Raw genomic sequence first — 15749 nt, forward strand, 5'->3', positions numbered from 1 at the left:
CGGGCAGGGCAAAAATGCCTCCCCCCCCCCCCCCCCGTCATGGTCCAGGAGGCTACCTCAGCCGTGGCCACTATGGCCACACCCACCTAGCAAACAGGTAGAGTACCCTTTCAGTGGTGGGTTTCAATTTATTTTACTACCGGTTCACTCGTGCGTGCATGTGATGCTTCTGCACATGCACAGAAGAGTCTGGGCAGGTGGATGAAGCCTCCCACTGCCGCCATTACCGGATCGTCTGATCCAGGGAAAACCAGCAGAAACCTCTGAAAACCCCTTGCTGAAAATTTTGAAGCCCATCCTTTACTGCAGCAACTAGACAGAAACTGACTTCATAGCGTAGGAGCACACAAACACAAAACCCTGTGTGTAGATGTAAACACCCAAAAAAGGAATAAGAAAAAGACTTAATGTATCTTTGCAACATTGGGAAAGTTCGCGTACTTCCCCCAGATCCTTCCCATTTCTGCAACATTATATAGGGTGGCCGAAACTTTTTAATATATTTTCCTGTTTCTTTTTATCTAAAATCTGTAAGGATCTTAAAATGCCCAGAGTTTTTTAGGGGACGTGGCAATGGCTATACCCCCAAAGTAGGTAGAATCAGAACTAACATACATTTGATTCTATATAGCTGGTTTATGTACATGGATATATATATTTTATTAATGTTTCTAGCCTGCTTTTCACTAACAGCAATTTTAGAGGTATTAACTTTGAACAGAGTTAATACCATTCTTCCTAGTGATTTTAAGAGAGCTATTTCAGATCCAGTGGTTAAGACACTAGGCTAGAAAGCAGGAGACTGAGTTCAAGTCCTGCCTTTGCCATGACTTTGGGTCAGTTTCTCCCTCAGCTCAACCCACCTTACTGGGTTGTTGTTGTGGGGAAAGAAGGAGAAGGGAGATGTGTTGATATGTTTGACACCTTGAAATATTTGCAAAAATAATAAAGGTGGATTACAAATAAATAAAATGTGGTAAAAGAATTTGGATCTCATAGAGATGCAGCACATTTGTTGCTATTCCTTAAAGCAGCCTATTCCTATGAGCCTAAAAATGGGATCTCTTGCTTTAAGGAACCCAAATGAGTTGATATTTAAAGTGAAACAACTTTTTTGTTCTGGTTGTTTTAAAGAAGAGAACCAGAAGTATTCAAAGTACTCCCCCCACCCCCGCCCAGAATTTGTCCAGCTATGATAGCTAATTTTATCTCTTTCCATCCAATTAAATTTCATAATTTGGCAATACTTTAAAGGGCCACTGGAAGTCATGCCCAAGGCTTGTGGGGGATCAGACTGAGTTCTCCCACTGATCATAGTTCTATTTTATCAATTTATCAAATTTAGAGATGGCCCATCTCACTGTTCTAACCTTAGAATCACCTTGTGAGGATAGCATGAAAGGAATGGTGATGAGTTAAATGTAGCTAGAATATGATTTGTGAATGGCTTAATGTGTTGCATGAACGCAACCATACAAAACAGAGCTGACTATTAAATATTCGTGGTAAACCCTACCTGCCATGCAATGAAGCAAATTGCTTATTGAGGGAGCCAATAATTCAAAATTTAAATCTATGGTTATTCCTTGTCTGGTTTTAATCATGAATTATCTTCGCTTGCTCATATAATTTTATGGGGCATTGTATTTGTACAGGTAGTTTTCAACTTAACGACTACAATTGGGACCAGAATTTTTTATTACTGAGGAAGGCTGTTGTTAAATGAGTCATACCCCCTTTTTTGCCACAGCTGTTAAGCAAATCATTACAGCTGTTAAATGACCATGCCGTCATTAAGCAAATCTATCTTCCCACATTGACTTTGTTTGTTGGAAGCTGGCTGGGAAACGGCAAACAGCAATCCCATGACACTGAGATGCTGCAACCTTTGTAAAAACATGTTTCTTGCAAGCGCTTGAAATTTTATTATGTGACCCTGGGGATCCTGCAATGTTTGTGAGTGCAAGGATGGGTCATAAGTCCTTTTTACACTGCTGTTGTAACTTTGGAAGATTGCTACTAAATGAATGGCTGTATGTGAAGAACTACTTGTGTCTTTCTGATACTCATACTTTCTGATACTTCTCATACTTCTGCTTTTTTTTAAGGCAGGACGCCTCCCCTTCCTTCTCCTCCCCCAATATTTTATTTTAAAAAATGTTTGAAAACCTGACATCCTTGAGATGTTACTAAACTGCAGGTCCCAGCATTTCCAGACAGAATCAACAGCAATAAAAGATCTTTAGAATTATTGTTATTCCGTAGTAGCTGCTGCAGGGCCAAAAACTCCTATGCTGGCGTGAGATAGATGGAGTAGCTACACATTGTATTGATAGAAGTTGGCTCATACCAGGGGTGAAATTCAGCAGGTTCTGGAGAATCTAGCGGAAATTCTAAGTAATTTGGAGAATTGGCAAATGCCACCTCTGCCTGGCCCCAGAGTGAGGAGAGAATGGAGGTTTTGCAGTATCCTTCCCCTGGAGTGGGGAGGGAATGGGGATTTTGCAGTATCCTTCCACTGTCACGCCCACCAAGCCACGCGCACAGAAGTGGTAATAAAAAAAATTGACTTTCACCACTGGCTCATACGCCATGGACCTTCCAAAGGCTGTATCTGAAGTTTGTGTCTCTTTCAGGAAGGGCTTTCGGCAGAAACCACCATCTATCCTCAAGTATTTGCAGGGTATCCTTTGCAAATACCCAGATGGAGGGCAGATATTAAAGGTGGGTTTGTGAGAATTCAGCACTGGATATTTTTGTCTTTGGAAATATTGATAGAGAAGTAGACTCCAGCTGTTTTGTTCCTCCATTCATTGATTCATTCATTCCATCACATTGATATAACTTACCATCTCATAAATTTAATTAAATGTATCTGCGAACTATTTTTGGTTTGTTTTGGTTACTTAGATAGTTAAATGCACCTATATGCATATAAAGCTAAGTGCAACATTCCATTTTGATGCAAGGAATATGATTCCTAATTTTAGAATATTGCACAATTTATTTGTCAATAAAGAACAATTTTGTTTTCCACATGAAAGAATAGTAAGGAAATTTTTTGTTTATATGTATAATTTATTTAACAATATTGCTGAAAATTTCAAGCTATGGTAAGCCCCTCTGGGTAATTTGAGACTTACTGCTAAGTATATATAATTATTGTTAATCTACGTATTATTTCAACTTACTTTATAAAATTGGAAAGTATTGAAGAAATGACTAGAATTAAAGTACAAAGAAGGAGGGGCATAATTATACATTCAGTTTACAGTAGGAATTTTTGGATTTTAGAGCTGTTACGTTTTCCCTGCTAAGGGAAATGTTGACAGCTGCAGTTACTACCCACATGTAGGCCAACAGGTTAGGGAAGTCATGATGTTTTGGGGATTGAAGCCATTGGGGTTAGGTATATTTTCATATACCTATTTCATTTAGTCATATAATAATGGACAGGTAGATCCCGCCTACTGACTGCCTCATTCCTTAGAAGTGGAAAATAATTTTACAACCAGTGACCACTTTTACAATCTTGCAGGAGTTTCATTTACATGATTGCCATTATAGAAGGATGCATTATGCTGTGCCTTATCTGGTTTTCTCTCTTCTCCTTGTGGATTGGAAGGGATTACAAGAGAGTAAGCAGACACATGAAGCGTATATGGGGGCTGTTTGTCTAGCCCTGAATGCACAGGTTCTGACCAATGTTCCCTCTAATTTTTTTTCAGTGTAAGCAGAAAAGTATAGTGTTTGAGTGGCATATTTTCATGCCTGAGCACCTGAATTTTTTTCACAGATGTCACTTAAGACAACAACGAAATCAGTATTATTTGAAACTCAGTTATGTTTATTCAAGGTACTCGCTTAATTAAAAGTGTTATATAATATCAGTATCAATTAACAACGGTCCTGCTTAGCAACCAAAATATTGGCTCAGAAACTCTGGCATTGAAGCATGCAAGTCTTAAATCTGTCAAGTTACAAGACCCTTGCACCCCTAACCCTTTAGGAAAAAAACCCCCAGGGGTCTTCAAACCTGACAGCTTTAAGCCTTGTGGACTTCAACTCCCAGAATTCCTCCTCCAGTCATGTTGGCTCAGGAACTCTGGCATTGAAGCATGCAAGATTTAAAGCTGCCAAGTTACAAGACCCTTGCACCCCTAACCCTTTAGAAAAAAACCCAGGGGTCTTCAAACCTGACAGCTTTAAGCCTTGTGGACTTCAACTCCCAGAATTCCTCCTCCAGTCATGTTGCAGCAACGTCATCTGCGTGGATCTGCTCCATCTTCGGTTTTTTTCACAGGGGGCAGGGCTGCCGCTAAAGATGCCAATGAGCCCCCACCGCTACTAGAATAACTGCTGCTGCTGCCACCTACTCCTCCTCCAACAGCACCAATGTATTTGCTGCCCAGCGCTGCAGCCAAGGTGAAGCCTCCAAAGCTCCCGCAGGCGCCCCTGGCAATGGCAGCGGCGGTGGTGCCTCCCCCTCCGCTCGGAGCACCTCAGCTGGGCTCTGGGTTACCCCTGCTGCCGCCTCCACCTCCGCCGTGCTTTTGAGAAGCCATGAGGCCTTTTTTCCTGCTCCCGCCCCTTCCGCTGCCTTCCTACTAGCTCCCGCGGCCTCATGGCTCCTCAAAAGCACGGCGGAGGAGGAAAGGGGAGGGATAACGTGGGGGCCAGCTCAGGTGCTCCGCGTGGAGGGAGAGGCACCACTGCCACAGGCGGGGGTGCTGATGGGAGCTTTGGCGGCTTCCCTTTCCTTCCTATCCAATGAATGTAAATATAAATATTAATTATCTGGTTGCTACTCATCCCAGCACCAGGTGAGCATTCCAAAGACCAGGGAGTGAGGAAAGGGAAAGTATAGTGTCATAAAAATATTCCAATAAAGAAGACACAGATAAACCACAAGCAATAAATCTTACTTTACGATCAGAGGTTTATTTCATGAGCAATTTGGAACATGAATAGCCATCATAGCCAGGGGTGGGATTGAAAAATGTTAGCAACCGATTCTCTGCCCGGTTGCTGTGTGGGCGTGGCCTACTCAGCCTCCTGCACCACAGCGGGGGGAGGGGGCATTTTCACCCACCCCCAGGCTCCGGAGGCTTTCCCCAAGCTTCCAGGGGAGGGGGGGTGAAAATGGCCTCACCTGGGCTCTGGAGGCCGGAAACACGGCCATTTTCGGACTTCCGGTACTTACAGTAGGCCCATTTTGCGCCCTCCCCAGGCTCCAGAAGCTTTCCTTGAGTGTCCAGGAGGGTGAAAACGGCCTCTCCTGGGTTCTGGATACCCTTTTTTCGCCCCCTCAGAGCCTCCATGCGGGCCCTGCACTTACCTGGCATGATGAAGGGAATGCATGGAGACTCCTAGGGGGGGAGGGGTGGCCGGGGCCATCCAGTCCTTGCAACATCCGGTTCTTCTGAACTGGTGTGAACTGGCTAAATCCCACACCTGATCATAGCAGTACTTACATCAATAACCTATTGTAATGAGTCCAGCAAGGATTAGCTACGGCCAGTGGCCCTGAACTCATCCCAATACATTCTTTTTATACTTTTCTGCACACATTTCACAACTTACTTCCTTACCTCCTGACAGACCGTCCCCACATATACCCATGTACGTCTCAAACCTCTATCCATCAGCTACTTTCAGTTCCCTATTTCTCACTGTTTTGATGTTCTGATTCCAGGTATATCTCAAAACTACATACTTGGCAAAATCACATTTCAAAGCAACAGCTCAGCAAGATTACAAATAGTTCTGATACACTTTGCAATCTTTTTATCTAAAACTTTGGTTCATGTAGTTTTTTAGGGCCTACTATCTTTCGAAAACCTACATAATCAAACCCCAGTTTTCCTGTTCTCACAATAGTATAGTCACATGACCTAGTGATCACTTCTCTTAACGGCAAAGCTGCTGGTCCCAATTACATTCACTAAACAAAGACTATCTGTACACAAATAAATACACTTACTTTTCACCTGCACGTTTAGTCTCTTGTGTTTATCACAATGGGGAATCCTTATAGATTATAACTGGAGAAGATGCAGAAATGAAGGCTAAAACCTTGGAGAGGAAGTCCCAGGAAATCTCATGGCCTTTGGGAGAGAGTCAGGCCGGGATAAGTAGCATTTCATCTCAGATGAGTTTTAAAGGATGTCGTATTCGTAAAAGCATAGCTTAATATTTACTGGCTTTGGTTTCTACCTGAATCTGTTCTTTGCTTCTCTGCTTCTTCTCAAAGGAGCTGATCCAGAATGCAGATGATGCAGAGGCTGAAGAGGTGATTTTACTCTACGATGAACGGAGTTTTGGAACACAAAGCCTTTTCTCTGATGGACTGGCAAGCACCCAAGGTATTGAGCAGACCATATGGAGTGGACTAAACTCTATTCACCTTAACCCAGAAATAATTCCAGCTGTCAATTGGGGTGGTGGGCAGGGTGTGTGTGTCTTGATGGTGGAGATCTATATTATGTGATTTGGGATGCAAACTCCCCTCCACAAAGACCTGTGATCCATATTTAACTGATAGAAGGAGGATATATTACAACAAAAGATTGTACAGGTAGTCCTCAACCTATGAGCCCAAAATTTATGTCACTGAGACTTTTATTAAGTGAGTTTTGCCCCATTTTAGAACATTTCTTGCCATGGTTGTTGAGTGAATCATTGCAGTTTTTACATTAATAACCCAGTTGTCCAGTGAATCTGGCGTCTCCACTGACTTTGCTTGACAGAAGGTCGCAAAAGGGGATCTTATGGTGATCTGGAGACTGTCATAAATATGAGTCAGTTGCCAAGTGGCCAAATCTTGGGTCACGAGGATGCTGCAATGGTCAGAGGTGTGAAAAATGAGCCCAAAAATTCTGTTGCTAAGCGAGACATTAAATAGGTTTTGCCCCATTTTACCCCCTTCCTTGCCACAGATGTTAAGCAAATCACTGCAGTTGTTAAGTTAATGAGATGGTTTTGAAGTGAATCTGACTTCCCCATTGACCTTGCTTGTCAGAAAATCACAAAAGTAGATAATATGACTCTGGGACACTGTGACCGTCATAAATATGAACCACTTGCCAAGCTTCTGAATTTTGACCATGAGACCATGGGGATGCTGCAACGATTATAGGTGAAAAATGGTTATGAGTCTCTTTTTTCAATGCTGTTCTAATTTTGAATAGTCACATCTAAGAAAATGAAATTTAATGGTGAAAAAAGTAAGCTTCTACATTTAGGCAAGGAAAACGAAATGCACAGGTACAGTATATGTGGTACCTTGCTCAATAGTAGTACCTGTGAAAGGGATCTCGGAGTCCTAGTGGACAACAATTTAAATAGGAGCCAACAGTGTGCAGCAGCTGCCAAAAAAGCCAACATAGTTCTAGGCTGCATCAACAGAGGGATAGAATCAAGATCACGTGAAGTGTTAATACCACTTTATAATGCCTTGGTAAGGCCACACTTGGAATATTGCATCCAGTTTTGATCGCCACAATGTAGAAAAGATGTGGAGACTCTAGAAAGAGTGCAGAGAAGAGTAACAAGGATGATTAGAGGACTGGAGACTAAAACATATTAAGAATGGTTTTCTGGAACTGGGTAGGTCTAGTTCAATGAAAAGAAGGACTAGGGGAGACATGATAGTAGTGTTCCAATATCTCAGGGGTTGCCACAAAGAAGAGGGTGTCAAGCTATTCTCCAAAGCACCTGAGTCTAGAACAAGAAGCAATGGATGGAAACTAATCAAGGAGAGAAGCAACTTAGAACTGAGAAGAAATTTCCTGACAGTTAGAACAATTAATCAGTGGAACAACTTGCCTCCAGAAGCTGTGAATGCTCTAGCACTGGATGTTTTTAAATAAAAGATTAAATAACCATTTGTCTTAAGTGGTGTAGGGTTTCCTGCCTAAGCAGGGGGTTGGACTAGAAGACCTTCAAGATCCCTTCTAACTGTTTTTTTCTATTCCTGTTCCTATTCTATTCTATTCTATTCTATTCTATTCTATGTACAATACAAAAGCAGAGTTGGAAGGGATCTTGGAGATCTTCTAGTCCAACCCCCTGCGTAGGCAGGAAACCCTATACCATTTCAGACAAATGGCTATCCCACATCTTCTTAAAGACTTCCAGTATTGGGACATTCACAACTTCTGGAGGCAATTTCTGTTCCACTGATTAATTGTTCTAACTGTCGGGAAATTTCTCCTCAGTTCTAAGTTGCTTCTCTCCTTGATTAGTTTCCACCCATTGCTTCTTGTTCTACCCTCAGATGCCTTGGAGAATACTTTGACTCCCTCTTCTTTGTGGCAACCCCTGAGATATTGGAAGACTGCTATCATGTCTCCCCTAGTCCTTCTTTTCATTAAACTAGACATACCCAGTTCCTGCAACCATTCTTCATATGTTTGAGTCTCCAGTCCCTAATCATCTTTGTTGCTCTTCTCTGCCCTCTTTGTAGAGTCTCCACATCTTTTCTACATTGTGGGGACCAAAACTGAATACAATATTCCAAGTGTGGCCTTATCAAGGCATTATAAAGTGGTATTAACACTTCATGTGATCTTGATTCTATCCCTCTGTTTATGTAGCCTAGAACTCTTGGCTTTTTGGCAGCTGCTGCACACTGCTGGCTCATATTTAAATGGTTGTCCACTAGGATTCCGAGATCCCTTTCACATTTACTACTATTGAGCAAGGTACCACCTATATTGTACCTGTGCATTTCGTTTTCCTTGCCTAAATGTAGAACCATACTCTTCACCATTGAATTTCATTTTATTAGATAGTGTCCAATTTTCAAGTTTGTCAAGATCCTTCTGCATTTTAAGCCTATCTTCTGGAGTGTTGGCTATTCCTGCCAGCTTGGTGTTATCTGCAAATTTGATGAGCTCCCCATTTGTTCCCTCATCCAAATCATTGATGAAGATGTTGAAGAGTACTGGGCCTAAAACAGAGCCTTGGGGTACTCCACTGCATACTTCCCTCCATGTAGATGCAGTTCCATTGAGGACTACACGTTGAGTGCGGTTGGTCGGCCAGTTATGAATCCATCTGGTGGTGATTCTGTCTAACCCACATTCTTCTACTTTATCTAGTAGTAGGTTATGGTCTACCTTATCAAATGCCTTACTGAAGTCCAAGTAAACTATATTGATTGCATTCCTCTGGTCCACTAATTTTGACACTTTGTCAAAGAATGTAATAAGATTAGTCTGGCATGCTCTGTTTTTGACAAACCTATGTTGGCTTTTGGCTATTACTTTGTTTACTTCTAGATGTTCGCTAATTCGTTGCTTGATTATCTTTTCTAGAATCTTTCCTGATATTGAGGTCAGGCTGATAGGTCTATAGTTTCCTGGATCAATTTTTTTCCTTTTTTGAAGATGGGAACGACATCAGCTCTTTTCCAGTCCTCTGGTAGTTCCCTGGTGCTCCAGGATCCCTGAAATATATAGTTCAGTAGTTCTGAGATCTCGTCTGCCAGTTCCTTCAGAACCCTGGGGTGTAATCCATCCGGTCCTGGTGATTTGAACTCGTCTAGGGTAGACATGTGCTCACTTACCATTTTCTTCCCTATTTCAAATTGTATTCCTAATCTGATTTTTGTGTTTGATAGGTTGGACTGTTTTATCCCTTTGTGTAAAGACAGATGCAAAACATGAGTTAAACAGTTCTGCTTTCTCCCTGTTGCTTGTCACCTTCTTGCCACTTTCTCCCAGCAATGGACCAATTGTTTCCTTAACCCTTTTCTTGTTTTTAACATGTTGGAAGAAGTTGTGGTTTTTTTTGTTATTTTTTACTTTTGTAGCAAGCCTTTCTTCATTGTGAGCCTTAGCTTTCCTCACTTCATCTTTACATGCTCGGGCTATTTGCTGATATTCTACCTTAGTTATGTCCCCCTCTTTCTACTTTTTATACTTATCTTTTTTGTCTTTCAATTTGTCAGTTTTTAATGCAGCCATGCTGGTTTCTTTTGGGAACTGTTATTTTTCTTCTTCATTGGTATTGTGATAGACTGGGCTTTTGTAATCTCATTTTTCAAAATTTCCCAAGCTTCTTGAGTTGTTTTCCCCTTGAGGATTCTCATCCATGGAATTCTTCCCAAGTTCTTTCTAAGTTTATTGAAATTAGTTCTCTTAAAGTCCAAGACTCTAATTTGATTTTATTCTATGAATTGTGTTGAATTCCAATATTGCATGGTCACTTGCCCCCAGGGTTCCTGTTGCTTCAACATCTTCTATCATTTCCTCTCTGTTAGTGAGAATTAAGTCCAATATGGCTAATCCCCTTGTTCCCTTCTCTACTTTTTGGGAAACAAGGTTGTCTGCTAGGTTTGTTAGGATCTGTTGGATCTTCCACTTGGTGCAGAGTTTGTTTCCCAGTTGATGTCAGGGTAGTTAAAATCTCCCATTACTATTGTGGTGTGCTTCTTACATACCTTAGTTAGCTGATTAGCAAAAAGTTCATCTACTTCCTCTGCTTGGTGGGTGGCCTGTGGTATAGACCTATGGCATTCCCCCCCCCCCCACAACCTTTAATATCGACCCAAATGCATTCAAGATAGTTCTCATCATTGTTGTGCTCTATTTCTGTAGAGATGTGTTTCTTATATATAGTGCAACTCCAGCTCCTCTTTTATTTGGTCTATTTCTTTTAAATAATTTAAATTCTTCTAGCTGTATGTTCCATTTGTGTGTTTCATCCCACCAAGTTTCTGTAATGGCAACAATAACATATCTTCCTTCATTTACTTGAATTTCTAATTCACTCTGTTTATTCCTCATACTCTGTGCATTGGTGTATAGACATTTGAGTCCATTTTGATTGACCCTGTGTTTACTGTCTACATAATCTGTGTTATTCCTGACTGCCCCTATTTTCTTGCCATTTGTATGATTCGTGCACATGGTATGGCACCCACTATTAAATGCTTGGTTTTGCTTGACAGCAGGAGTGATAATCTTCCCCGTACAAACATCTATGTTATACGCACTGATAACCCCATGAATTTTAGATTGCTGGGGATAGAAATGTTCTGTATCAATTAATTCTCTGTCCCCGCTGTTCAGTTTAAATGTTTATCCAGAAAATCTGTGATTTAATGCCAAGTAACTCAGTCCCTTTCTTGGATAGGTGCAAACCATCTCTTTTGTACAGTTTTTCATTGGACCAGCTGCAAACATCATGACAAATAAAACCAAAGCCTTCCCTTTTATACCACTCCTTTAGCCACACATTAAACTCTGCTACACTCTGGCCCTTCCCTTTTTGTTCCTTATATATTGGTAAAACCTCTGAAAAGATAAGCCTGCAACCTATACCACTAAGTTTATACCCCAAGCTCTGGAAATCATTTTGCACAGAAAGTACATCTTTTGGGGACAGATCATTTGTGCCAAGATGTATAATAGCATCAATGTCACAGTCCTTACTTCCATTCTTGACTATTTTGAGAATACGCTTCTTATCTCTGCTGGCAGTAGCACCTGGCAGACACCTGACCTCTTTTAAAACCTCCATATCATTTCCTAAATTTATATCCCTTACGATTGAATCACCAACCAGAAAGTGACTTCTCTTTTGCATACCTTGCTCTTCTTATGCGACTGATGTGTGATACCTGTTTCCCCATTTCGCCTTTCCGAATAAAGTTCTTCATTTTGGACAACGATCCCCTGCTTATTTGAGTCATCATTATCACAACTACCTTGACCTGTTTTTAGTGTCCCCATTGAGGTCAGCAAGGACGCTATATCTGTTATGCTATGTCACAGCAAAAGCTTTGTGTTTATGGTTCACCAGCTCTCACCCTGCCAGATCCCACAGTTGTCCTGACTGCTCTTCTCCTGCAGGATCTTTGTGGTAGAGGGGGCTGATAGCATGGCACCTCCATAGAGCGGAATGGCCGAATTAGACACCTATATGAAAGGTTATAAGTCAAGGACTATCTCTATGAGTTCTTACAAGAGAATGTTGAAAATAAACTGGATTTGGAGGGTTATTTCTAGCAGGTTCTTCATGGACATGAGATTTGATGAGATTTGAACTGCCAGACTGCAGGCAGCCAGCAGGCAGCAGAAATAGCCTGCAGTACTGCATTCCAACCACTGCACCATCATAGCTCTTAAGATCAAACCATACATTCAGCTTGTAAAATCGAGATAGCATTTTACCAACATGTGTTTACCAATGGCTGTTTTCTTTTAGCTGGCTGATAAGCATTTATTTTTGCCTTGGGGCCCTCCGCCTGCGGCCTTGGTGGCAATCAAGATGTTTCTATGATGCTTTGGGCAGACAAACAAGTTTTTTTTTTCCTTTTCCAAAGGCTGAAACATTAATTCTGTGATTTGCATCGGAGCATCTCAAGGGAGTTTGGGGCTTAGGTTATTTTTTCCATTAGCGGAACTCCTTCCTCACTCTCTCCTCTCAAGGCAGCTTCTTAAGTAGCCTTGCCAGTAAATCTTTTTAAAACACAGCCCCGTGGCAGCAAGGAAAGAGCCTTTGCCCAGTGCAGGAGCTGGCAGAAAACAATACCTCATGCAAAGTGATGATGACATTTCCAACCCGTATTCTGCCTATGCAGTGAAGCCAAATAGGGCTTATCTCCTCAAACGCAGAAAGGGGGAGGGAGGGGAGCAATGGTGGGTTCTGGATCCAATTGCAACCGGTATGCTGCAACGGGGCCAGCCGTCCACCACATGAACGTACGCAGCACACATGCTCAGCACACGCATGAGTACTTACTGCCCGTGATGCCTCTGCGACGCTCCAGATGCTCAGCGGAGCATCACGCATGCGCAGTACGCTCTGTGCGCAGAAGCCCCAAACCGCTCAAACACCAGTAAGGAGAGCAGGCGGGTGGGTGGACCCTTCGGAACGGTACCTGGTGCTTCCAGCAGGCATCAGTATGCACGTACCAGGGCGTACCGCCTGTAACCCACCGCTGGAGGGGAGTTACAGATAGTTCTTGACCTATGACCATAATTGAGCCCCAAATTTCTATTGCTAAGTTAAACATTTCTTAGGTGAGTTTCTCCTGTTTTTACGACCTCTCTTGCCTCAGTTGTTAAGTGAACCACTGAAGTTATTCAATTAGTCAAACTGTTGTTAAGTGAATCTGGCTTCCCCATTAACTTTGCTTGTCACAAGGTCTCAAAGGGGGATCATATGACGCCGGGACACTGCAACCGTCATAAATATGAGTCAATTGCCAAGTGTCTGAATTTTGATTGCATGACCGTGGGGAATGCTACAACGGTCGCAAGAATGAAAACTGGTCATAAGCTACTTTTTCAGGGCCGTTGTGACTTTGAACAGTCACTAAATGGATGGTTGTAAGTCAAGGGTTACTTGTACCTCATTTGGTGTCAGTTCCACAGAAGATTGGATCTTCTGTTAGTTTTCTGATTCCAGGAAATTGGTGAGACTAGAGATCTACCAGAATGGAATCATTTTTGGCTTACTTCTCATGCCGCTTATAGTCAGTTTCCCATTCCCGCAATGCCATAGCTCCCTGGGATCAGAGAAATGGCCACAAAAGAGCCATTCTTCCTTCTGGGGAGGAACAAAGGGGGAAGCAGGAGGGCCTGGTGCCACTTCTTCCAGCACCAAAAAGACCACCTCGCTACCTCCAGTATAGAGGTTGATGTAATGGAATGAATGGTTGACCTTGGGGAAGAGAAGGAGAGAGGATGCCTAGGAAACCATCAGATGAGGGGCAGGAGCCCTCGGTGGCTTAAAGGTTGCAGAAAGAAACTGAGGAAGGGCCTGACTTAATGGATCAAGCAGTTAAAAGCGGCAGACAGGAAGATTGTGCTTTGAGATTCCCAAGAGTCTGTTAATGTGGCCTTACACTTACTGTTTTTTTCGGAGTATAAGATACACCGGAATATAAGACGCAGCAAGGTTTTGAAGAGGCAAATTTTTAAAAAAGTAGGTAGGTAGATAGAGGGATAGACAGGGAGAGAAAGAGAAAGAAATACAGTAGGTAGGTAGGTAGGTAGGTAGGTAGGTAGGTAGGTAGGTAGGTAAATGGATAAAGGGAGAGAGAGAGAGAGAGAGAAAGAAAGAAATACAGAAGATAGGGAGAAAGCGAGTAGTTAGGTAGGTAGGTAGATAAAGGGATAGAAAGAGAGAGAAAAATAGAGATAGAGAGAGTGTGTAGGTAGATAGGTAGGTAATTAGGTAGGTAGAGGGATAGATAGAAATAAATAGAAAGAGAGAGAGAGAGATACAGTAGATAGGTAGGGAGAGAGAGTGTGGGTAGGTAAGTAGAGGGATAGAGAGAGAGAAATGGAGAGAGAGAAATACAGTAGATAGGTAGGGAGAAAGAGAGAGTAGTTAGGTAAGTATGTAGGTAGATAAAGGGATAGAGAGAGAGAAATACAGTAGGTAGGGAGAGAGAGTGTATAGGTAGATAGGTAGGTAGAGGGATAGAAAGAGAGAAATAGAGTAGATAGGTGTTTCTTCTGTTTGCACAGCACTTGATCAATGTAATTCTCATCAATCAGTTAAAGAGCTTTCCAAAAGAGAAAAAAAGTTTTTGCACTCTGCAAACCTCCCAAAAATGGCCCATTTTTCACAAAAATGTGCCTTTCCCCCCCCCCCAAAAAAGGCATGAATAGCCTTGGGGGGGCTTGCAGAGTGGAGGAGGGGCAAAAACGGCCTATTTTTCACGAAAACGGGCCTGTTTTTTGTCAAACAAATTGCATGCATAGCCTTATGGAGAATTTTAGAGTGCTGTTGAGGGCTGGGGTGTGTGTGGCAAAAATGGCCTGTTTTCTGCTCATTTCTGCCCTCCCCAGCCCCCAGGAACTCCGAAAGCCTCCATAAGGCTACGCACGGCCATTTTGGTGAAGGGGCAGGGCTTCGGGAGGCAAAAAATGCTGTATTGAATGTATAAGACGCACCCAGATTTTCAGCCTCTTTTTTGAGGAAAAAAGGTGTGTCTTATACTCCGAAAAATTCGGTAGTCCATCTAGTCTTTTAATAGTAAATTATTTTTATTTCATTTTCATTTTCATTTTATACAATCACTTATATACTGTGCGTAACAAAAAAAAAACCAAAAAAAAAGAAAGAATCCACCATAAAAAAAAGACCCCAACATAACACTTCAATCCCCCATACACCCTTTCTTCTCACCCTCCAACTTTCATTTCTCCCCTCCAGCATTCCCCTCTTCTACTTCCCTTCCCCCTCAAACATCTCCCCCTCCCTCCATCTCACCCTCCTTACATTCCCCTCTCACTCCCTCTTTACTTCTCCCTCTTCTTTCCCTCTTCTCCTCACTTTGGTGTATCCCTACAATTAATCTACTCAATTTATTTTTTAGAAAATAAAAGAGAAAAAGAAAAAAAAAGGAAAACGAGCCGCAGTATACAAGTGAATTCTTATTGTTCTAAGAATTGAAACTGTAATTCCACCCTCCCCCCTATAATCCCCCCTCCCTAACCCCCTTACGGCTTCCCAGGTCCCATACCCGGCATAGTTCTTTAACAAGCATTTCAGTATAATAAAGCCAGCTAACTTTAAAGTTTAAAAAAAAAATAAAAGAAAAACAAAAAAAAAGGAAATAATAAAAAATAGAAAAGAAAAAAAAACACAAACACAAAAAGAAAAACAAGAAAGGTCAATAAACCCACTACATTAACACAGCTTCCCATCATCTGTAGATCTTAAACAATGTAGCTCATTCCAAATTTCGGTTATTTTACTACTTGCAGGGTTTCAAACTGTAT

General features: G+C 41.9%; 1 protein-coding gene across 1 annotated transcript in view; it reads left to right on the forward strand.

Annotated features, from left to right (window-relative positions):
- The first annotated feature begins 2592 nt into the window (after nt 1-2592).
- Nucleotides 2593-15749, forward strand: part of LOC148046330 (sacsin-like) — a 36069-nt gene continuing 22912 nt past the window's right edge. Inside the window, exons 1-2 of the mRNA XM_087714678.1 lie at nt 2593-2724; nt 6254-6365. Of these exons, the coding sequence (XP_087570804.1) occupies nt 2593-2724; nt 6254-6365 (244 nt within the window). The remainder of the gene's footprint in view (nt 2725-6253; nt 6366-15749) is intronic.

Source organism: Thamnophis sirtalis, unplaced genomic scaffold (genome assembly GCF_051295495.1).
Source record: "Thamnophis sirtalis isolate CommonGarterSnake01/CBP01778 unplaced genomic scaffold, rThaSir2_p1.2 scaffold_4, whole genome shotgun sequence".
In the NCBI taxonomy this organism is placed as follows: domain Eukaryota; kingdom Metazoa; phylum Chordata; class Lepidosauria; order Squamata; family Natricidae; genus Thamnophis; species Thamnophis sirtalis.